Source organism: Desmodus rotundus, chromosome 4, assembly GCF_022682495.2.
Source record: "Desmodus rotundus isolate HL8 chromosome 4, HLdesRot8A.1, whole genome shotgun sequence".
Taxonomy (NCBI): Eukaryota; Metazoa; Chordata; class Mammalia; order Chiroptera; family Phyllostomidae; genus Desmodus; species Desmodus rotundus.
In genome coordinates this window covers 109,096,285-109,120,087 of record NC_071390.1, presented here as the reverse complement: position 1 = coordinate 109,120,087, position 23,803 = coordinate 109,096,285, and the positions used below count along the sequence as shown (strand labels likewise).

General features: G+C 43.2%; 1 protein-coding gene across 14 annotated transcripts in view; it reads left to right on the top strand.

Moving 5' to 3' along the window:
- Positions 1–495: 495 nt before the first annotated feature.
- The window catches only part of BEND7 (BEN domain containing 7), an 86,500-nt gene continuing 63,192 nt past the window's right edge, over positions 496–23,803 (top strand). For 13 of the 14 annotated variants that reach the window (XR_008426632.2, XR_008426629.2, XR_008426630.1 and 10 more), the window contains exons 1-2: positions 496–1,165; positions 3,382–3,465. Coding sequence is in view for 8 of the 14 variants with exons in the window: in XM_053922382.2 (XP_053778357.1) it covers positions 517–1,165; positions 3,382–3,465 (733 nt within the window). In the remaining 6 variants the exon portion in view is untranslated. The remainder of the gene's footprint in view (positions 1,166–3,381; positions 3,466–23,803) is intronic. The other variant, XM_053922380.2, reaches the window with a different exon arrangement.

The window sequence follows — 23,803 nt, the reverse complement described above, 5'->3', positions numbered from 1 at the left end:
AAACAAGCACACAGACTTTGCACCCCTCACCCTTCCACCCGCTCCAAGTCCCACATTCCAAGTTCTCTCCCTAAATATAACTCCGGATCTTCCTCCTTCCCTCCTTGTACTGAGGTGAAGAACTGAAGTTCACTCTTACTATACCCATCTCACCAATAAATTCTAAAATCACTTCGTTTCCTTGAAGAGCGCAGATGGGTAAGTTTTTGGCATTTGTTTTTCCTAAAACTTGCCTAAAACCAGTGAGTCTGGCCCTTGGACATCCTGGATCTCAAGGCAAGGAGCGGGTGGCCAGGAGGGTCCCCGACACTCAGGACTATTGATAACAAGATCCGCCCCAGGGAGCGCCTAGAGGCCAACAAGCTGCAGCGCCGCCACTCCTCGACCCCGGAGTCGCCGGACTAAAGACCCCCGGGGGAAGGCCGGCCAGGCCGAACGAGGGCGCTGCGGCCTCCGGCTCCTCCTCGGGGCGTGCGCGGCCAGGTTAGTGGGTGGCGGCGGCCCGGGCCCCCGGGGATGGCCGCGGCTGCGCTCCGCCAGCAGGTGGCCCCGGGGTCCCGGCGGCGCCGCCTCCTCCCGGCGCCCCTCCTCCCGCGGGGGCGGTCAGCTCCTCGACCCGGCTCGCACCCCGTCGCTGCGGCCGCCTTCAAGCCGCCCGCTGTCCACCCGCCGCGTCCCCAGGGCCGCGCTCGCCACCGCCACCGCCGCGTCCCGAGCTGCGCCCAGGCCGGCCCGCGGCGACATCCCGGGGCGCCCGCCGCCCCGGCCCGCCCTCCCCGCCCCCAACTCGCTCCCCAGCGGAAAGTTCGGCTCCGGCCGGGTTTTCCCAGAAGCCGGGAAGGAGCCAGGGTCGGGGGGCGTGTGGAGGGGGCCTGGGGGGCGGCCGGGAGGGGGCAACTTCTCCGGGGAAAGCGCCTCCCGCCGAGCTCGGCGCGCCGCAGCCCCCGAGAGGGTTCGAGGTGGTTCTTCCCTTCCCTTGGCCTCCCCCCTGCGGATTCCACAGACGGACCTTGGTCCCGGAGCTCCCGCTGCCGGGTGACACGAGCCCGAGCCGCCGCCACCGCCACCTCGGCCGCCCCCGGCCGCAGCCCTGCCTACAGCACCATGGAGTTCTCGGAGAGGAAAAGGAGCAGGAAATCCCAGAGCTTCAAACTGGTGAGCGGAGGTAAGCAGCGCCGGGCCGGGCGTACAGGCGGCGAGCAAGGACGTGGCGCCGCGTAAACAGCTCCGCGCGCGGCCCGCGCCCCGTTCCGGGCTCCGGGACCCCGAGTTCCTTCCCGAGGGGGGCCGCGGCCGCACTCGCCGGGAGGCGACCAAAGTTGTACGGGGGCGAAGCAGAAGGTTGTTATTCCGCGTAAACAAGTCGGAGGACACTAAGGAAATTAGCAAACAATGACACTTGGGGAACCGAGAGCCCTCTTTGGTATTCCACTCCTGCGGCCAGGTTGGGGGCTGGGGGAGAACTGCCTTTCCATCAGGCCGTGCGGACACTGATCCCGACCAATGGTTATGGGCTTGGGGATTTTTTTCCCCCAAAGAGAAGGAAAAAGAGTGGTAGTGGTTCTTTTAAGAACGAGAAAGAAGCTCATGAGCCGTGCAAGCCCACGTAAGATTGTTGATATCCGAAATCTTTTCTAGATGCGTTATTTGGGTTGCAGAGGTGTCTTAGAATAGATCACTTATCAGATCAGTTCAGTTAAGTATCATTAAAAAAAAAAAAAATCTAGCCAGTTCCTGACGATTTAACAGGTGTACACCAGAGTCTCTGGGCTTGGGTTGATTCTGTCAGGGGAGGGGAAAGTTGAATAGTGTCATCAGTTGAACGTTTTGTGTTCAGTTACTTGTTAGAGTCTTTATTTTCCTGGTTTGACTTTTTTAAAAAACGGTCAGAACTTAAGGTAAGAACAGATGAAAAATGTCTATGGAAACGCATTGGTCGCTTTAAATGAGAGACAGGTGACTTTTTTCATGGCAGTGTCACAAGTCCTAATATTGAGTTTACCTTTGAATCAACTTGAGGTCAGAACCAAACCACAGAACCTGTCCATTTTTCCTTGGTTGCTTTAACATCAGAGTAGAGAGCAAGGCAATTGTCTTAACAACCTGGAGAAGTCACATATAAGCTGATGAAAATTAGAGGGCAGTTGCAAGTAATAGATATTTTCCTGCTAAGCTAACTATGATGCAGAGTCTATAAAGCCTGCTTTCAGCTGGTCTGAAAATGGTTTTCTTACACGGTTTGAAGATCTGCTCCTATGTTTCCTCTGCTTTAGTTTGACACTGTTTAATGAGAGAGGTCTGAAGTAATTTTATGAATTCAAAATATTTGGCTCTTCCCTCTTTCTATGTACATTCTGGGCCCCCCACCCCCCCGCAGTGCTGATTACTCAGTCATTTGTACTTCAAAAATCTCTCCTTGTGTGGCTGACCTGTTTGTCTATCTGATTCATTCAGGAATGTAGGCTGCTTTCTTATTTGTGACCTAAGGGAACTTACTACTTTACCTTAAAAGTGAGAATACTTCTGTAGATCTTGCTTTGTGAGGTCCAAGCTCTGACCCCCCTCAAAAAAAAAGGAATAGCTGTTAAGAAGGAACTTCTGTTTACTTACCTAGGCAATCCTATGTTTTAGAAACAGATTGCCAAAGCACAGTAGCCTCTGTAGAGAAGCTTGTAAAATATTGTATTTTGAAGTTTGACTGACATGGCAAGTTTTTCTTCGTTTCCCCCCTAAATTATGGGTCTGATTCTTCTCTCTGCTCTGCAGATGCATTTTAGAAAATAAACTATTGCCTATTAAAATACAATAGCTGAATGCAGAAGACTCATGTGTGATAGATGGGAATCTTTCTTATCCTAATCATACTATATGTGAAATAATAAGTCAGTATTTTTCCAGTGTTATTGCCTACAAGCTGCTTAAAGGAGGGGATTTTTCTAGGTAAACTGAGCGTGCCAGGTAACTAACTCTAAAGCATATATTATTCATATGCTCATGAAAACAAGTTGTGGAGATGTATTTGGAATCCTCCCTTGGCCTATGATTGGGCGAGGTTTTCTTTTCCTTATAAATATCCTTTTCATGTGAAAGAATAGCCCAATAATTGGCATCTGTGGCCAAATTTCCTGTGAAAACCGTGTGGTCAAGCAAAACTGTTTCTAAATTCAAAGTAATATTTCAAGTTTGTGTACTTCAGAGCAAAGTTTTAGGGGTTATTAGTAACTATGAATTCTGTGATTGATCAAGTTCTGGAAAATTATATTTATAAATTAAAGTATAGGTTATCCATACCGTATAGAATGAATGAGACTCTAGTCTTCATTGCTTATTCATATAGTGCAGGTCATTCGATTCTAATTTTTGGTTGTTTTCTCATCCCAGATTACCACCATGAGATATATAAGCTGTCAGAATTCAGCAATGATGTCAATGGGGAGGCCAAAGAGACACACCCCATTTTTTTAGGTAGGTTCCTATGTCAGTTAATTTCTCAGCAAAACAATGTGGCCGTTGGCAATTAGGTGGGGAGGTGGGGGGAGATTGTGCCAGAGAGGGAAATGTCTGCCATTGCTTAGTGTATGACATTCTTTTCAAGACCTTTTATTTTACAGATTGCCAATATATTCCTTATTAACATTGGTAAAAGTTGTAATTTCAGACATAAATGTTTATTAGTGTCTACACACAGTGCTAATTATCACTCACTCCCAGAGCCAGATGCTGACGATGCAGTTTTGTCGCTCTGTGCTCACCCCATTTACATTGCATATTCGCTGGCACGCTTCACTGGCAATAGTTTGTGTAATTGGGGTATTACATCTTTGACATCTGGATAACAGAAATTCAATTTCCAGGAAGCTGCTATTTGTTTGGTTTTACCTCTCTGCCTTGGGTGGGATAGAGGATTAATACGCTGTCTCATTATTTGTCCCTTCACCTTTGTGGCCTGGTTGCTAATCCTGCCATGACAAAATTAAATTAAGTCTACAGTCAAAAAGCGTAAGGAGAATAAAAGTGTGATTGTCTTCCTAACCCCCTCTTGATAGTTAGTACCAGTTATCACAGCACAGCTCCTCGTTTTCCTGGCTTTGTGTTCATTTCATGCCAACATTTGGGGTCAGAGACGAGCCATGCTTTGCTCTCCCTGTCCTCATTCCTAGCTCAGCTCAGGGACACAGAGCAAAAGCAGCATCTTTGAGACCTGACAAATGTAGCTGCAAGATGAATGAATGAATAGGAAGCCCAAAAATGTCGCTACACTTCTTATGTGTAGTTTCTGGTACCTTGCATGTGCATGTAATTTTGGGCTGAAGACCATCAGCCCAAAATTAGGATTTTGCCTCTAGGAGTGAAGGACCCATAAAAATCACAGTGAAGAGTAAATGGTGGCATTTGGCTATGACCTTGCCCATCCTGGATGCCTCTCCACTGCTGGTAGTAGGGGGAAGGCTGGATGCTGTACAAAAGGAAGCAGAGAAGGGGAGAAAGTCTGGGCAAGAGTGATTAAAAGCAAGGGCCAGAATCGCCATCTCCTTGGGGAGAGTTGACAGGGCTTCAGGAAGCAGATTGCTGCTCAGACCCAGGTGTGTATTGCTACAGATTAAAATGATGTGAAAGCCAGACTCGTGTAGTGGTCTGTCACCAGGATCTCTCTTCGCTTTGAGGAAGAGAAAGTGTGGGTGCCAAATGACTTACGAAGTCAAACAGAGATTAATGGAAAATAGGAGGGACATAGCATTTCTTACATAAGCGATCACCGAAGGCACATGCATCTTCCCATTGAGGGAGAGAATATTACTGAGGCCAGCACTGCTCTCAACACCTGTTTATTGTCAAGAAAACTAAAAACCAAAAGGTTAATAGTCAAGTGAAATGCTATGACCCAGAAGGAGAATATTCTCGGATTGTACTCTTCCCAGTTCCTTAATCAGTTGGAATTCTATATTTTCAGTTCCCTAAACTCAATTGGTTAGAATTCTGTATCTAGGTACCACTCAATTTGTCCATTTGAAATGAAGAATTTGTTTATTAGTAGTAGAAAATTTACATTTATCATAAAAATAGAACATCATGTCTTTGGTTTAATATTCTGCAGTGAAGCAGGTTTCCCCCCCTCCTTTCTGCTGTGTACTTGGAAAGTAGGAAGGATGCTTTACAGTAGGTTGATTCTGATTATGAGAGAGTGGAGGATGAAGAATGGGAAGATGTTAGTGCTCAAAACTCAGTAAAATGTACACTCTCGAAGGGGCAGAAATTGCTGCTTTTATTTTTCCTAGCTTGAGTCCAGGGCAATAAGAGAACATCAATGAAAGACCAGGGTTGGGATAAGCTTTCCAAATTGGGCCTTAGACATTAAGAGACAAAAAAATGAACACTTTGAAAGTGTGCCTGGGTTACTTCTCAATCTTTTGCTCATTGTGGGCAAGGTTTGATATGATTCTTAAAATACATTTTATTTTGCAATCTCCAGTGGAAGAGCAAGTAATTACACAAACATAATTTCTAGGGCAATTGGGAATAGTTACGGATAGCATATAAAATTGAGAATTTTGTTGTTGAGGATGTTATAAAATGGACATTTTTTAGTTTGTAATTACTCTTCTGAAACATAGATTTAAATCATGTTTGTTTTCTAAGTCACCAATGTGTATCCATAATACTACTTATTCCTGCGTAGAAAATGGTGTGAGGTTTATGACATCCAAGGAAATTTGTTAGCAAAACACCAGAAGAACTGTTCTACCTATAACACAGCCCGAAAACATGACCCTCATGTTATTGTACGGGATTGTATGTGTTCACACGTGTGTTACCCTTGACACTACCTGCACCTGTAAGATTCAAGTCTGTGTCTTGGGGAAAGAGAGTGCTCCAGAATTTGGCAGAAGTCCCCACAGGAAATCTATTTCTCTGCAATATTTTTAGGCTGTTGACTATGTAGGGCGTCCAACATGCGAGGGCAGCTCCACAGTGGGAACAGCTTGGCTGTGTGCTCTGGGAGTCACACATTTTTACTGATAACAGGGCCAGCAGAGGTTGCTTTACCCTGTGCACACTGACTTTGTCAAGCTGGCTGCGATGGACTAGTGTGAAGATTTGAGCGCCGTTTAGAGAAAAACTGCTTAATTCCTTTTAATCAATTCAACAGATGTTTGTGAGGAAAAGGCTATGAACTCAGTACTTTTCTAGAATGAAAGTGGGGTTTCTGGAATGGAAGGGGATTGAGAGTAATGAAATAAATGTATAGAACAGGGTCCCTGCTCTCAAGGATGGAAATCCAGTTGAGGAGATAGGACACAAATTCAGGACACAGTGAAGAAACAAGATTCAGTAGTCATAACAGTTACAGTTGTTTGAGTGCTTACTGTATGCACTGTCTTGAATTGAGTACTTTTTGGGAATGATCTCATTTACTCTGAGAGCAAATCGGTAAGAATTGTTATCATCCCAGTCTTGTAGACAAGACTTAGAGACGCCAGGTAGCCTGCCAGAGGTCTCAAAAAGTGCCACAGCTGGGATCCCCTGCAAGTCTGCCTGAGCTGTAAACACCCCCTGTACCGCCTCTCTGTGTGAGTGATAATTAAATGACAATTGGGAACCATTTAGGGCAGTGGGCAAAAGCAGAGTTGGAAGGAAGGACCCAGTTCAGGGTCTGGTGGAGAGCTCCAGAGAGGCTGGACCTTGAACTATGGAAAGATTTGAGTAGACACGGGGCAGTTAGAAGAGACTGCAGGTGGGAGGGGTGGTGAGAGCCACAGCAGCAGGTAAGAGGATCATCATAATCAGACTTTACGTGAGGGCTGCACTTTGTAGTTCAGAATGTGCCTTCACATCTGACATCTCATGATTTTTACAGTATTCCTGTGAGGTGGTTAAGGTGGCTGTTATCAATTCCACTGCCCAGAGGAGGAAACAAGCTCTGAATTAAGTGACTTGCTCACAAACAGTAGAACCTGGAGTAAATTCAAATCTCTTGTCCAAAGATCTGTTCCCTCTAGCAAGTTGAGCCAGGCAAGTTGAAGGATCATCAAAGAAACCTTAATTGGTAACAAGGCACTTTTGGAAAGTATTTTAATAAGGCACTTAATTAATTTTTTATTCAGAACAATAACACAAACACTTAATAAAATCTCTGTATACATTGCATGTTGGTTTAGATTTAGTATTATGGTATGTGAACTTGACACATGTCTATTTTTCAGGTGTTCAACATCAATTATGCAGTCTTTTAACAAATATTTATTGAGCTCCAATTATGTGCCAGACCCTGAGGTTCTTTTTAATATTTGCTTCAGCTATACAACTTTCAGAAAATGAAGCACAGGTGTAGTAGCCATGCCAAGTGAGCAGGGTTGCGATCTCTGAATTGTTGAATCTCTTTCCCGATGACAGCTGCCCCCACTAGGGTCCCCAGAGTCTCCTCAAAGATGACATGCTCGAAAAATTCCTTCCAACTTTTCCAAGTGAGGGAGTTAGGCTTGAACTACAGTGTAATTCTTTTTCAGGAGAAGTGGATGGGTCCATGTGTGAGATGGGAGGGCTCTTCCCCTAGAGTCCAGTGGCCTGGGCCCTGCTCTGTTCTTGTTTGGCCTGAAAGCACTTGGGAGCTGGGCCTTCTTCCAAACTCTGATGTTTCACTGTATCTGTGGCTGGAGTTCCAAGAGTGAGAAGCAACCTCAAATAAAATGAAGGTCCAAGAGAGAGGAAAAGAAAGCCCTCCTCCCCCAAAGGCACATTGTTTGGAAACAAGAATGTTTCACCTCCGCTTCTCTTTCTAAAGCTCCGCCCTCGGCACCATGGCCCCACTATGTCCTCATGTCCCTGACCTTTTTCATGTCCGTTCTCCCCTTTTTTGGTGGTGGAGTGAAGGGAACAGAACACTAAGAGTGGCTCTTGGGGTTAGGAATGTGGCCAATAATAGTAGGTGTCATTTATGGAGAGCTGGCTGTGTGTCAGGCACTATGCGACTGACTCTGCGCATGTTCCATTAATTGTCCCAAGAAAAGTATTATCATTCCCAGTCTATGGATGTGGAATTTGAGGAGTTCACAAAGTTACTCAGTGACAGAACTAGGAGAAAACCAGGGTCTGTCTGCAGAACCAGGCTCTTAACCCCATGAAATGCTTTGTTCAGTCCACTCCCATGTGGAACCCCCAGTATTCCTAACAGTTGAAAGGGGATGGGGCTGCTGGAAGCAGGCTGAGGAGACCCAGAGCGCCTTGTCCCATGTCCCACATTCCTTTGCCTCCCCACTTCTGTGGGTTACCCTCATCACCATTTAAAAACTCCATGTAGATTGTTTCCAAGGTTTCCTGCAGCACTAAAAGTGTATCTGCTTATGCTGTAGGTCAAAAACATGGCTTCAAAAATAATTTCAGGGGTAGAGGTATAAACAGTTATTTTATTGTAAAATACATTGAATTTTCTGTATTCCCTAGTTATCATACTTTTGGTCCTTTAAAAAAATGATGTAAGGTGTAATTTTTACGCCATCTGTTAATTTACCAACTAGTTACCGTGTAAATGAGAAGTCATGATAGCCCTGAATTTTAATTAGTTTTGATTTATAAGTTTGGGGCTGTGAGGCAACTACTTACAATTTTTATTTTAGTTATTTAAAAGGTATTTAGAGCTTCAAGAATGATTTTTGTTTGCAGTGTTGTTTTAAATTATGACTAATGTCATAAAATTGTAGTGCTCTTCGTTACAAGACAACCTGGAAGTCCCTCGGATGTTCTTCAAGACCACAAACAGACTGGCTTTGGTCCCTTTCACTTTGGCTGTTTTTAAGAGTAGGACCTATCGTTTTCGATTACTGTCTGAGAATTTCATGGATTTACTCCTGGATGCAGGAGATAAGAAAATATTTAATTCATAATATTTATATTAATCAATGTAGTAAAAAAATAAAGCGCTGTCTCTTCTCTCTCTCTCTCTCTCTCTCTCTCTCTCTCTCACACACACACACACACACACACACACACACGCGCGCGCGTGCGCGCGTGCTCGCAACTGCAAGCCCGTCTCACTTTTTCATCACTCAGTTAATATCACAACTGCATCATAAGGTTGGTGTTTACATCTGTTACACAGGCAGGAAGCGGAGCTCAGAGATGGAAGTGATTTGCCCAAGGTCACACAGTGAGTAGCAGTGACATCCAGTTCCTCACTCTTCACTAGGTCAGAGTTCAATGCAGTGCCCCCTCCCATTCTGCCCACGTGGACAGATCTTAGTCGGTTGTCCCCGTCCTCTCCCCAACAGAGTGAGACTTCCAGATGTGAAGGTGAAACCCTAGGTAGGAGAAAGGTGGGCAAAAACTTCAACATGGGACAGCCCCAAGGCCCATTTGGGAAGAAAAGAACTCAGGTTTGCTTAACATCTACTGTATGCTGGGCACTTCCCATACTGTGTCTCACTTAACCCTCACACCAGTTCTGAGAGGGTATTGTTATGTCCATTTTAGATGGAAAAAAAAATGGGCCTTTGGAAATGTCAGTTTGCCCAGAGTCGTATAGCTTGTAGATAAGAGCCTGGATTTAGACTTGGCTTGCCACATTCTTTGCTCTTGGCCATGCAGCCTCTGAGGAAGTGAGGCCCACTCTCCCTCCTTTGCTGTTGGCTGACCTTTTCTAATTTACCTCTCTAGCCTTATCTCCTTCCTCCCCCTTACTGAAAACATCTGCCTGTGTCTAACTGGCCTCTCATCATTTTTTCCTGAAGTACCTTTCCTGCTTTCACCTTGGTTCCTTTCACCATCCGGGTTCTCCGTACCAGTATTCCATCTCCTCCCATGTTTTACCCCCTGTCCACACTCCGTATATTATTACAGTCCTGTCCCTCCTATCAGCCTTTAAAGCTCAATTCGAACAGTACACAGGAGCCTTTTCAGTTCATAAAGCATAGTAGAAAGAAGATAGGTTTAAACTCAGAAAACCTTGGTTGGGATCTCAGGTGAACAGTTAATAACACCTTGGACAAAAACTCTTGAGGGTTTTATCTTCTATGATAGAATAGCCACATTGGCCCTACCTCCTCCTCAGGTTCCCCTATAGCATATAGAAAATTTTATGTGGTAAAACAGTTTTTCAAAGTAGAAAATGCTGTATTCTTATTGTTATTATCCCCTTCTTCCTCTTCTTCTAAATTGGAAGGTATCTCCAGAAAAAGTTCAAATATTTGTTATCTGAGTGTGTGAACATATTGGACACTGTTATATAGGGCTCTGAATATTTGTTTTAAAATATACTGCTAAATTGAGACTTCAGAGACGTTTAGTGAGCCAAACTAAAATATGCCTCATTTAACTGAAAGAAGCCTTTTAAATATACTAAACTAGCATAGAAATTTGGGGTGTCTGGTGTTGATTTGTGAGATTCAGCTTGAAATCTTTTTTGAAAGCCAGCTACATGTGGAAACACAAAATTGAAAAACAGCATATGCTCTGCTGGGTCGGAATTCTGCTGTAACATCGATGTGCTTACGGTAACAATGACCTGTTCATAAATTGAATTTGGCATTGTCTAGTTCTCAGGTCCGCAAGGCAACTTTTCCCACCTTAATTTAAGAAAACAAAGCGATGCATTAAACAACAGCAGACTATGGCAGAAGTCACACTGGGGAGGGAGCAGCCCCTGAATACAGCTGGAGCTGGGCCTGCTTCCCGAGGCGGCCGGGGTCTTGAGGGAAAGCTGCCTCTTCTGTTTTGCATAAAGGCTCCGTGGGTTCAGTCACCACCCTGTAACTGATGTGTGTGATAGTTTGCTTTTCCTACACTGATCTAAGCAAATCATTTTTAAAAATCCCCACAAAGGACAGGATCTAAGGAGGTATATTAACAATTTAGCCTCTCTGGTTCCCATGGGAATATAGATTTTTTACTTTTGGAAGAGAATAACATGGCCATCTATAAGATAAAATAAAGATTTTGGAACAGTGTGTTTTGCTTCTCAAGGTTAAAAATAGATCTAGGAGTTTACACAGCAAGTCTGTTATTCTTTTAAGTTAACAAATTACTGGAGAGAAGATTACCTGGAAAGGAATGTAACAGCAGTAGCAGGGGTTGGGCGGTGGGCTGGGGAAGGGAGCAGACAGGGAATCTACAATGATTGACCCAGGAGCTGCCTTTAAGTGTCTTGGAGCTTTGTGCACAGCTCTGAGGGGGCTCGCCTGCCTCAGCTTCTTCATTGTCTATGGCTTTCGGGTTTGGGCTCAGACTTGTAAGCAGGACCCTGCACGCACTGCCCCTGTCTACTTTGAGCTTCTTCCTGACAATTCCCACTTCCCAGGCTTTTGCCACACCTAACCATTTTTATTGCGTGCAGTGGGCCTATTTCCTGTCTTTTTAGGCCAGTCACTTTCTCACTTCAGTGGCTACACGTGCCACCTCTGCTTGGAATACCACAGTGGCACCCTGCTCCCTCTTCTTTGCATGGCTCTCTGTTATCCCTAAAGACTCTAAGTTGACCTAACTTCCTCCAGGTGGTCTTCACTGATGCCCTCTCCCCTGCCCTTCCACAGCATCCCAAGCATGTCTCTGCCACTGGGTGGGAAATTCCCCAAAGATCCTCACAGTGTCTCCCCTGCCCAGCACCATGCTGGTCATGGAACAAACATCAATAGATGCTCAATGAATGAGTGAGAAATCCAATTTTAAATTCAAAATAGAGTGGTGAAATCGGCCACTTTGAAACTATTTTTCAACTCTTTTACCACTAGGCTCCATCCCTGGCTCTCAGGGTGAAAATGTATACACCCTTCTAGTAGCTAACTGGACCTCACAAATCAGCAGTAAAATATGTCAGCACTGACAAGGGAATGTTTATTTTTCATTATGTATTTTCCTTTTTCCTTAGGTTAATGACAGGCCCCTATATGTCTAACTCCAAAATAACATGCACCCCTTTACCCCTGTGTGGACACCAGCCCTGCGGAGGCCTTGCAGACTCCCTGCACCACGTGAAGGCCCCTCTGGAATGTTGCAGTACTGTGGCCTTGGCGTCTGCAGTGCTGGTTTCTGCCTAGAATGACCTTTGCCACCCTTGTCTGTGTGATCCTTTACATCCCCTCAGGTCTCAGCTTGAATTCCTGCAGGACAAGACCTTGAGTTTTCTGTGTTCCTAGTGCATAATACTTGCCCAGAGTAGATGCACAATAAGTGATTTTGAATAAATGAATGAGTGCCATTTAAAACATGTTACAATGTAATTTGCCACCAGGTAGCTGATCCGAGTGGAGTGGTCCGCTGAGTCGGGACAGTCTTATGCAGGACTGTCCCATACATTGCAGGTGTGGATTCAAGCCTCTGGACATTGGCAGCATAAATATACATAAATGTTGGGAGCACCCATCCATCTAGTGCCTGTGACAATCAAAAACACCCCTGCATATATGAGCTAGAGCTGCTCCTTCGCAGCCGAGGCTGCGGGGTCATTTAGCTTTGGGTAGAAAAAGCTGTTGCGTTGCCATAGACCTGAGACCCTTCCCTCACGGGATGTCTCTCAGATGCCCGGCTGACTGGGGAACAAAGGAGAGGCTGTGATGGCTCAGCTGAGCCACATCACCATACCCAGAGGAGAGAGATCAAAGGGCACATTCCATTCGCGGTCAGGTTGTTGTGTCTCCTTTCTATAGAAAGGACAGCTTATTACATGCATATTTGATCATATATTATAACATCATTAAGTTTAGACAGATTTTCTTTCAGTATTCCAGACAATCAGTATCCTAATAAATAATAATTCATAAAATTGTTTTCTTAGTATTGCCTATTTTTTCCAAACATGTGCAAATATACTGTGCTATTTGAATTCCAAGGGTTTTACAATGTTTTTTTTTTTTTTACTTGGAAATCAAATTTTATATCTGAAAGGTTAATAGAGAAAACTAATTATGCTATCTGGTAACCAAATGTGTGATGAGACATTTGTCTCTGTAATTAACAGCAAGGAACTTTTATAGTTTCATAAAATTGAATGCTACATAGGGTATTCTGTGAGCATTTGTTTGGACGAGGTGTCCAAACAGAGATGTTTATGGATGATATAAAGTTGAACCGAAATGTAATGCAGGTGCTTGTGCATCTCCCAGCATTTCTCATTGTTGAAATGGAAGGCAGAAGATTAATAACTTTAGTTTGTCATGATAAAATAAGTAATGTGTTCTTGGAACAGTGGTACGCACATAAGTTATTCAGTAATTCCAAGAATTTATTCTGTTCCAGGAATAATATCCTTAACAATTTATTTCTACAGAAAAAGTTGATGCAACATAATAGCTTATGAAGTTGCTTGTATGGTTAATGGAATTATATCTCAAATATGACTTTATACCAACATGTAAAATGTAAAGAACCCCACAAAAAAATGCAAGGTCAAGGTACAACATCAAAGTAAAAAAATCAGGAGATGCAAAAGTTAAAGTTCTTCTGTTAACATTAACTCATTCTCATTGCACATATATAATTTTTTCAATTATTAGCAAGACTTTAACGGATGCCTCAATAAGTACCGCGTGAAATACAGTTCAGAAGGAGTTGCTATAGAAATGTTAGCTTCAGCATTCTTGACAAGTCCGCTGTTCCGCTGTTTACTCTGGAAGAGAGAGCCTGGTGCCTGGAACAACAGCAGATGTGTGGCCCAGATCTGGGGTGTCTTCTGGTTTACTTTGGTCATTTTGGGAAAGCAGCTTAGTCTTCTCATTTGTCAAATGGGAGACACAACTTCCTGCCTATCTTTGATGAACTAGGAAGACAACGACAATGAGATATGTGCCTTTGGGAACGCTTTCATAAGAAGACTGATTGATTATAGGCACCAAGTGGCCTTTGCTGGCCAGCACCGCACACTCCACAGAAATGAGGAGAAATTCTTTCAGAGATGTCATAGGTATTGTTTTATGTCCTGCACGTCTGTTTTTTGCACATAGTTCTTTTTTTTTCAGCTTTCCTCAACTGTGGTTTTCTGTCACATTTGATAGTAGAATTTACTTATTCTTATATTCATTTGTAGGTATTCATTGAGTAGCCATTAATGGCAGGCTAGGAAAGTTTAAAGCCCACTAGATCGTGATAAAGGAAATTAAGGATTCTGTGAGAACATGGAATGGGCAACCTCCCCAGGCCTGGGGGTTAATGAATATGACCCTTGAGAAGATGACATTTAAGCTGAGTCTTGAGGGATAAGTATGGGGTTGGGAGCTGAGGATGTGTGAATCCGGGGGGTGAGAGCACTTCTGAGACCTTCATTACATCCAACGCAGAGGACCCCCTGGTTGTCCATTTATAGATTCAGATTTAATTGTCCTGAAGGGAGGCCTGGGCACTGATGTTTTTAAAATTGTCCCAGTGATTCAAATGTGCATCCAGACCTGAGAGCCACTAATTTGGAATAAGGCAGGAGGATGTGGCTGGAGAAAGAGGCAATGGAGGCCACAGGTAAGCTGGGTGGGGAGCTGGGCTCCACCCTGAGATTGGCATCCTGCTGAGGTAAGTCTTGTAATGAGATTTGCATGTTTGAAAGATCACTCTGGCTTCAGGGGGACTAGATTGGAGGGGAGTAACACTGAAGGCCTTTGCTTGTAGCCCCATCAAGTGGTAATAGAAAGGAGGGTGCAGAGAAGTAGAAGCATTCAGGGTAATTTAGAAGTTGTAATAAGCAGGACTCAGTGGTTAATTGTCTGTGAGAAGGAGGGGAAGAGAGAGAAGTCCCGTGTTTCTGGCTTGGACAGCAAAGTAGGTGCTATTTATTAAGGCCTATGAAGAATTGTCATAAAATACATTTTGGACATGATTTTAAGGTTGCTCTTGCAATGTAAAAGTGAGCAGTCCAGTAGGCAACTGGATGTATGGGTCTGGAGCCCCAAAGTGGGGTCATGACTGGAGTCCTCACACAGAGGGATAGTCATTGGAGCTGGGAGAGAATGTTGGTGGGGCCAGAAAGAGTGTGGAAGACAGAGTCTTGAAAAACTTTGACGCTTAAGGAAGTGCTTTTTACACTGGTGGTTGTGACCTAAAAGTGGGACATGAAATCAATTAAGCAGATTGTCACCAACACTGACCACAACAGTAGTAGTAGTAGCAGTAATAGCAATAATAATAATTATAATAATAATACTGGTGAAATAGAACAGACTAGAAAATATCAGTGTGCGTTACATGCAGGAAGGATAAATTCATGAGACTTGTTTCACATTTATGTGCATGGCAAACATATGTGTGTTTTTATGTCATCAGGAAAAATTATTTATTTTTCAAAAATTTTTTTAAAATCCTTGCCTGAGGATATGCTTATTGACTTTAGAGAGAGAGAAAGAGAGGGAGGAAGGGGGAGAGAGAGAGAGAGAAATGTTGCTCAGTTGCTTCCTCTATACTTCCTGACCAGGGATGGAACCTCAAACCTATGTATGTGCCCTGACTGGGGATCGAACCGCAACCTTTTGGTGCACAGGACACAGTCCAAGCAATTGAACCACCCAGCCAGGGCAAGAAAAATGTATTTCGTGATGTGAACCACGGTCAAAAAAGTTTGGAGGCCACTGATTGAAGCTATGGTTGCCTTTCCCTTGGAGATTTCCCATTAGTTTCCCTCAGGGAAGACTGCTGCTCTCCAAGTACCTTTGGGCCCAAATTGTCAGAATTCCTTGAGATCTTTTGAAGAAAAAGGTGCTGGTAATGTGATTTATCATTAATATTCTTTACACTGAAGATAAAACTATACAACAAGACTTGTTTTTAAGTTGAGTTGTTTAAAAATTTTAAACAATTGAAATGTAATACAGCCAGTATGTAACCATTTTCCTACTTAACTGATCCAAGGTAGCAAGGAGTGGAGATTTGTACTGCTGTGTTAGTATTCTTTTAGACGTTTTCTGTTCAGGAGAGCAGAGGGTCAGCATTTCAAATTATATTAAAAGGGATTATCTCTTTCTAAACAGTAGATTATAAACATTTATTCTATCTCTTATTGAATGAAGACAAGAATTTGGTTATACTAGCACAGAAATATGGGAGCAGCTCTTGAAATCTACAGTTTGTTATAGTTTTCCTAGGTGTTTTGTCAACCTTTGAAGACTTTTGCTGTATGTTTCACATATCATGAACACAAATTGTTACTCCACTTTCTCCAAGTTTAATATGTGGCTTTAGTAGAACTTACAGGATCCTCATGAGCCATGGTTCCAATTTTAAAGAAACCATCTGAGCCTTATTCTTTGTGGTTTGAAACCGGACAACTAAGTTGGAGTCCAAAGAGATAGTTACTTCATTGCTTCCATTGTGTGTGTTAACACAAGTAGGAGCTTAAGATGAGGACTAGTTCACACCCACCAGCACCTCATGATGGATCCTGGATATACCACACAGCGCCATTGCTTTGTGAATGTAGTCCTTCCTGTCATTCATCTAGTTCCTTGAGCAGTTTAGTAGGGTAATAAAGTGCTTAGACCTTGGAACTTGATGCATCCAGTTTAAACCTGTAATCTCAAAGTCCTTTTCCCCTGAGTCAAATGTGTTCATCAATATTTGAACCTCTTAGCTTGTTACCAGGATTCAGTGTAGGCGGAGTGTTTGCCAGAGGGCCTGGTCTTGTACATAGTAAGCATTCCTAAATGGTATCTTCGACACTTTTCCCTTCATATGTCCAAATTCCTTTTTAAAATACATGACTTGTAATGAGCTTCAATAGGAAGTAACTTTAGGCAGGTGCACCAGGGGTTGCAAAATATATGCAACCAGCACCCCCCTTTCCTGACTCTGTTTTGCTGCTGTCTCTAGCCACCTTGCTCTCATTCCTGCCCGACTTCGTCTTTCCTGGGTAACATAATAGACGATGTTTTTATGTCCAAAGCTTCCACCGCCAGTTGCCTTAATACCAGCTTCAGAATACCAAAGAGTAAAAACTATACATCATTCTTCTAGATTATTTTTTTCTTACCAAAAACTAATACACATTCCTTTTTAAAACCATTTTTAAAGTTAGAATGTATAACCTTGAAAACAAGGTGAAAAGTAGAAGATCCTGTCCCAATCACACTCTCCAGTGATAACCACTATTAAAAATAGAGTGTGTGTAAAAAGTATGGGTATGTGTTACAAAAAAGGAAAATGGAATCATGTATCATATTTTGCAACTTTTTTCACTTATGTGCATCTCCATTTATTAGACGCAGGTTGAGTGCCCACTTTGAGCGAGGCAGTTAGGCCCTTGTCGTCCCATTGTGAGTGAAATTATCAGGGTCTCAGCCATCATGGAGGTTACAGTTTATCTTGCACATGTTTGCAAATGACAATAAAGGGGTCTGTTTCATTCTTTGTAGATATGTAAAGATATACCATAACTTAATCATACTAATATACCATAAATAATTTATCCAATGCTCTGATGAACAGTGTTTGGATTATCCCAATGTTTCCCTAGTAAAACGATGCAGTGAATATCTTTGTACATCGGTCATGGGTACTTGTTTGGATATTTCCGTGGGGTAAATGCCTGTAAGTGGAATTGCTAAATTTCTCTCCATAAAGGCTCCCCACCAAAAGCATATGAGAGTGACTATATCTCTACACCTCCACCAAAAATGGGCTTTATGAATCTATGGTCTTTGCCAAATTAGTCAACAAAGAATTTCATATTATATTTAATTTTTATTACATTAATTAGGGACGTTAAGAGATTTAAACAGCATACTTCTCTTTAAATAACATGTTCATGTTCTTTGCGTATGTTTCTGGTATTAGTATTTGTCGCCTTTTTCATTGATTTATAAGACCTCTCCCCTGTACTTGGGATGTTAACTCTTTGGCTCAATTACTCCTGAACTTTATTTGAAGTGGTGGCTTCTGACCCAGTCATTTAATTAAGACTGGACTTACACATCAAAGGAACATTGGGTCCTGACAGGTCGGCTCAGTTGGTGGGAACGACATCCCATACACCAAAAAAGGTCATGGGTTCTATTCCCAGTGAGGGCACATATGAGGTTGCGTGTTCTGGGCCCATGTGGGATGCACCTGATTGATATTTCTCTCTCACATCGATTCTCCCCCACTACCCTTTCTCTCTCTCTAGAATCAATAAAAATATGTCCTTGGATGAGTATTTAAAAAGGGAACATTTGGTAGGGCAGCCATGTTATATTTATTATAAAATGAAAGTTAGTTGTCCATGATGTAAGAACGTTTGGAGGAGAGATAAGTAGACAAACTGAACTGGTTGGGTAATTCTAGCTTTGTCATACCATTCTCTTATGAAAAACCTTCCTTGATTTCCTGTCACTTCGAGGACAAAGTAAAAACATCACGGTCCTTCTCTCTTTGACTTTGCCTATTCAATGCCTTAACTTCAACTAAGCTGATTCACCATCACCCTCTTTGTTTTCCTCTGCCCACAAGCTTGGCTCAGTGCTATTATCTCTTTTTCCAAAAGTGCCCGTGGATGCTGGCCATCTTTATTGACCAGCTCAAGTCTCACCATCTTCCTGAAGCCAGCCCTCATCCTCCCAGTTTAAATGCTCTCTTTTTCTCCTTCATTTCTGGAACACTTATAATTTATGCAATGTCCAAGGCATTTATCATATATCCTCTTGCTTTTTGCCCATTCTGCCATGGGCACTACAAATGTATGCCTTGAAAGTGTAGCTGGGGTTGTTTAAAAGCCTGGCTTAAAAGCAGCAGCCCTTTGCCGTCTATGATGGCCAGCCCACCCCTCCTCAGGCCAGTGCATCTTTAACTGGCAGGTGTGTGACTGTGGTGCCGGTGTTCTTCCATGCACTATGGGAATCCACACAGCTCCATGGGTAGGAAGCGGAGTATAATATTTGCATATATTTTTTAAGATAAAACAAAGATATCAAAGAAAGTTGTTCCTTATTCCCCCCTTAGGACGTTGCCCTCAAACTTCTCACGGGTGTGTATTCGTCTTTGTGGACATTCTTTGAGGAGCACATTTGAGAAGCAGCTTGATAGCCCATTTCAACTGCCTGTCTTTGATATTTCCTGATATTTCTCTGGTCCTTTAGCCCGTAATACCTGTCTTAAGCTTTTTTAGCCCTTTTCGCTTTGAAGGCCTATTTTCCAGCTAAGATCGCCAGCATTCTGTCTCAGTACCTGTCCTGGCCTGGCTCTCAGCTTGAGTAAAGAGGTCCAGCCTCCTGCCCTGGCAGCAGGTGGCCCACGCTGGGTAAGCCTGCCCATGCGTTCAAAGAGAGGCATTGAATTCTTAGAATTGTTTGTGCTTCATTTGTCTTCCACGTTAGACTGCAAAGCCCTGAAAGGGAGACACTGTTTCTTTATATATATATATATATGTATGTATTTTATCACCTGGTATCTCATATTTAGTAGTACTACAATGAATAGTTACTTGAATGAATGAATGAACCGGATGTTATCTAAATATATTTGAAAGGAATGTGGTTGTCCTTTAAATGACAATGCCATGTATACATTGGGCTGCTTAATAATTCTCTACCTGTAACTTTCAGTTTCACAGTGTCCTCAAACACATGGCAGTGAATTTGCAGTTTAGGTACTCCTCATCATGGTATTTGATCCAACCAGCTAATGACTCCATAGCCACTTTTTGGCCCCTCTGCTTCTCAGTGACATTTAGACTATATTGTATAGCGCTCTTGGAATTCCTCAGCATGGTGCAGGCACTGATCAGGAGTGTGTGTTCTAGTACACTCTCTTGAACAGAACTGTGCCCCTGCCCTGGCTGGTGTGGCTCAGTGGATCAAGCACTGCACTGCAAAGCAAAGAGTCACCGGTTCAATTCCCAGTCAGGGCACATGCCTGGGTTGCAAGCCACGTCCCCAGTATGGGGCAAGCAAGAGGCAACCACATATTGATGTTTCTCTCCCTCTCTTTCTCCTTCCCTTCCCCTCTCTCTAAAAATAAATAAATAAAATCTTAAAAAAAAAAAAGAACTCTGTTCCTCTTCATTTCCTGGGGTTCCACTTAAGGTTGCATTGGAAAAAAAGACTCACTTAGAAACCATGGCTCTGTTCTACAAACTAATGCTTTTCAGACCATTTTTCCTGAGTTAGAATCCCAGTCTTGCCATGTCCCTCGTAAACATGGCTGTTTTCGGTGAGGGCGGCCCCGTGGGTCCTTGGTGGCAAGTGTGTGTCGGTACGGGTTTGGAATGGGCACACGGACTTCAGGTCCTCCTGTAGCACAGAGTCTTCCAGTTCCTCTGCTTTGAGACTCTTTGGCTGAGATTCACAGTGAGAGCTGCAGCGGAGGCATGAAGGCCCTGTCTCTGTTCTCCTCTGCTCCCCTCCTGTCATGTCGTCACATGACAGGCTGCAGGTCAGTGTTTTCCACAACGCAGCTCCACACCAGCTTCTGGTGTTTGAGAGGGGAGATATTTGAACAATTTCTTACAAATCCTGGTCATCTTAGTATTTCTCACTGCTACTTTTTCTGTTTATTTTAATGTGTCTGTTCCTGAAAATTATAGGGAGTTTTAAAGCATTCTTTTTTTTTTTTTTAAAGTATATTCACAGGGTTGTGCAGCCATCACTGCTATCTGTTTCCAGGACTTTTTCATCATCCTAATCAGAAGGAGTATTCTTATCATCTCTTCTTGTGCACATTTTCTTGAATGCTTCTGCATGGTTTCTAGTATTTATGAACTGGGTCAGCTCTTTAAGACCATATGTTGCCCAGCCTCCTGCCTGGAAGACACAGTTTCAATCCATTTTTTCCTTGTTGATATGTCCTACCTGTAATAACCCATCGTATACTTGAAGACAATTATTCAATAGCCATTTATTTCTCAGTGAAACAACCCATTTTTGTTACTTTTTCCTTGTCTCTTTAAAATAGTACAAAACTGGACATGATACTATAATAAAGCCGAGCAATACTAAATACAGTGAAGGAATTGTCCCTCAGTGCTTTAAGATTCTGTCAGTCCTTCTGTTGAGATGCGTTACCCAGAGTGGCACCCTGGGTGATGGATCTGATGTTGGGGGCAGGGAGAGCAAGGAGATGGAGATGACTCCTTTCTGACTGTGGTGATTGCTATTTGTCACACAGAGGATGTCTGGAGGGGTCAGTTGACTCTCTTTACCAGCCTGGAAACAAATAAAGTCACAGCTTTTTTAATGTTGAAGCAGAGGTTTTGAGCTGTCTACCTATTGGATTAATAGGAAAGCTGGTATCTCCACATAAGGTGTCTCTTCACCCACTGATAATGAGCCCCAGGGCCTCCCCAGAGACCAGCCACCACGGGTGTTGTGGCCTCAACCACCACTGACAGGATAGTTCTGCAGTGTTGCCTCATCGTCAGCTTTACGCACCTCACAGCCGTATTTTCACCTGCCTGCTTATCTTCTAAATTTTCTGTGTCAAAACTAGACTCATCATATCCCCACCCCGCTGCGACCTTTTCCCCTAATTTTCTGACTGGTATTAATATCAACCAGTCACCCAAGCTAGAAACCTTAGAGTTAGCTTGAATAGATTCTCCTTCACCACCCCACCCCATCCCCACATACACTTAATCACCAAGTCTGTGTGATAGAATTTTGCAGGAGTTTCTCTCTCCAGTCCTGCCCCGCAAATGCTGATGCAGACCATCATTCTCGTAGCCTTAAACAATAAGAGTCTAACTGGTTTTCTTTCCCACACCATTTTCACCATAGTTTTGCCAGAATTATTATTCTAAAGAATAGATGTGATTATTTACTATCCTTATATAAGAAGAGATAATGAATTTAAAATTACCCAGAGTAATAACCCAGTATCTCCAGGGTGAAATTATTCTTCCTTAGCCTGGCAGGTAAGGCCTTTAATGGGATGACCTTTCCTATAAGTTTCAACTTCATCACCTGCTACTTCCCCTTAGGAATCTTAAATTCCCAGTATGCAGAGCTGCTGTTCAAGAAGAAGGGTGGGAGGTGGTCCAGCTTTGTGGAAGCTGGGTGGCCCAACTTAGACAGCTGTGGACTTCCTGGGGTGGAAAGAGTGACATTTTGGGGAGCCACCCTCACTAGCCCCATGGGAATAGGAGGTGAAAAACTTTCACAGAGTGGGCTGCCGAGGAGGACGGCCTCCTCAGGGAAGGTCTGTTAGCTCTAGCAAGGAAGCAGGGCCGTCTGCAGCTAATAGGGCAGTTTGCTCCCTGGAATTCTGGGGCACCAGTTAAAAGAGGTAAGGATCACTAGACTGGGAAAAATCAGGACCATTTTTCAGAATTAATACAAAGGGATTTGGGTAAAAGATGTTGAGAGATTTGGAGGTGGTTGCCTTTTAATTTGGACCAGATGATCTTTATGTCTCTGGGGTCTGGGAGGTACTTTTTAAAAAAAATACATTTTATTGATTATGCTATTATGGTTGTCCGATTTTTTCCCCCTTTACCCCCCTCTGCCTGATCCCTCCCTTCTTTCCAGCAGTACCTCCCTTAGTTCATGTCCATGGGTCATTCATATAATTTCTTCGGCTTCTCCATTTCCTATACTATTCTTAGCCCCCCCCCCAATCTATTTTGTATCTACCATTTACACTTCTTATTCCCTGTATCTTTTCCCCCATTCTCCCCATCCCCCCTTCCCACTGATAACCCTATGAATGATCTCCATATTTATGATTCTGTTCCTGTTCTAGTTGTTTGCTTAGTTTGTTTTGTTTTTTTAGATTCAGTTGTTGATAATTGTGAGTTTGTTGTCATTTTAATGTTCATAGTTTTGATCTTTTTCTTAAATAAGTCCCTTTAACATTTCGTATAATAAGGGTCTGGTGGTGATGAACTCCTTTACCTTGTCTGGGAAGCACTTTATTTGTCCTTCTATTCTAAATGATAGCTTTGCTGGATAGAGCAATCTAGATTGTAGGTCCTTGCTTTTCATCACTTTGAATACTTCTTTCCAGCCCTTTCTTGCCTGTAAGGTTTCTTTTGATAAATCAGCTGATAGTCTTATGGGAACTCCTTTGGAGGTCATCCTTTTCTCTTGCTGCTTTTAAGATTCTCTCTTTGTCTTTAACCTTTAGCATTTTAATTATGATGTGTCTTGGTGCGGCCCTCTTTGGGTCCAACTTATTTGGGACTCTCTGTGCTTCCTGGGCCTGTATGTCTATTTCCTTTGCCAAATTAGGGAAGTTTTCTTTAATTATTTTTTTCAAATAGTTCTCAGTTTCTTGCTCTTTCTCTTCTCCTTCTGGCATCCCTATGATTGAGATGTTGGCACTTTTGGAGATGTCCCCAAGTCTTCTTATTCTCTCCTCATTTTAAAAAATTTTTGTTTCTTCATTCTGTTCTGGTTGACTGTGTATTTCTTCATTATGTTCCAAATCATTGATTTGAACCCCAGCTTTCTTCCCTTCACTGTTGGTTCCCTGTGGATTTTTCTTTATTTCTCTTAGTGCAGCCTTCATTTCTTCCTTCATGCTTTTGCCCTACTCAGTGAGTTCTCTGAGCATCCTGATCACTAGTGTTTTAACTCTGCATCTGATAGGTTGGCTATCTCTGTTTCACTTAGTTCTTTTTCTGGGGTTTTGTTCTGTTCTTGCACTTGGGCCATATTGCTTTGTTCCTCAGTTTAGCAGCCCTGCTGTGTTTCTGTGTATTAGGTAGAGCTGCTTTGACTCCCTGTCTTAGTGTACCTGTTAAACTGTACGGGGCAGAGCCTTAGGTACTTGCCAGTGTGGGGCTTCGCTGCTTTGTGGCACTGTATGTGGGGGAGGGGTTGGAGAGGAGACAGTGCCGCTGCCTGGCTGCTAGAGGCTTTCCTGGCACTCGCCCCATTTCCAGTCACTTCACCCACTTTCCATGTGTGACTGGCACCCCCCTGGCTGTTAC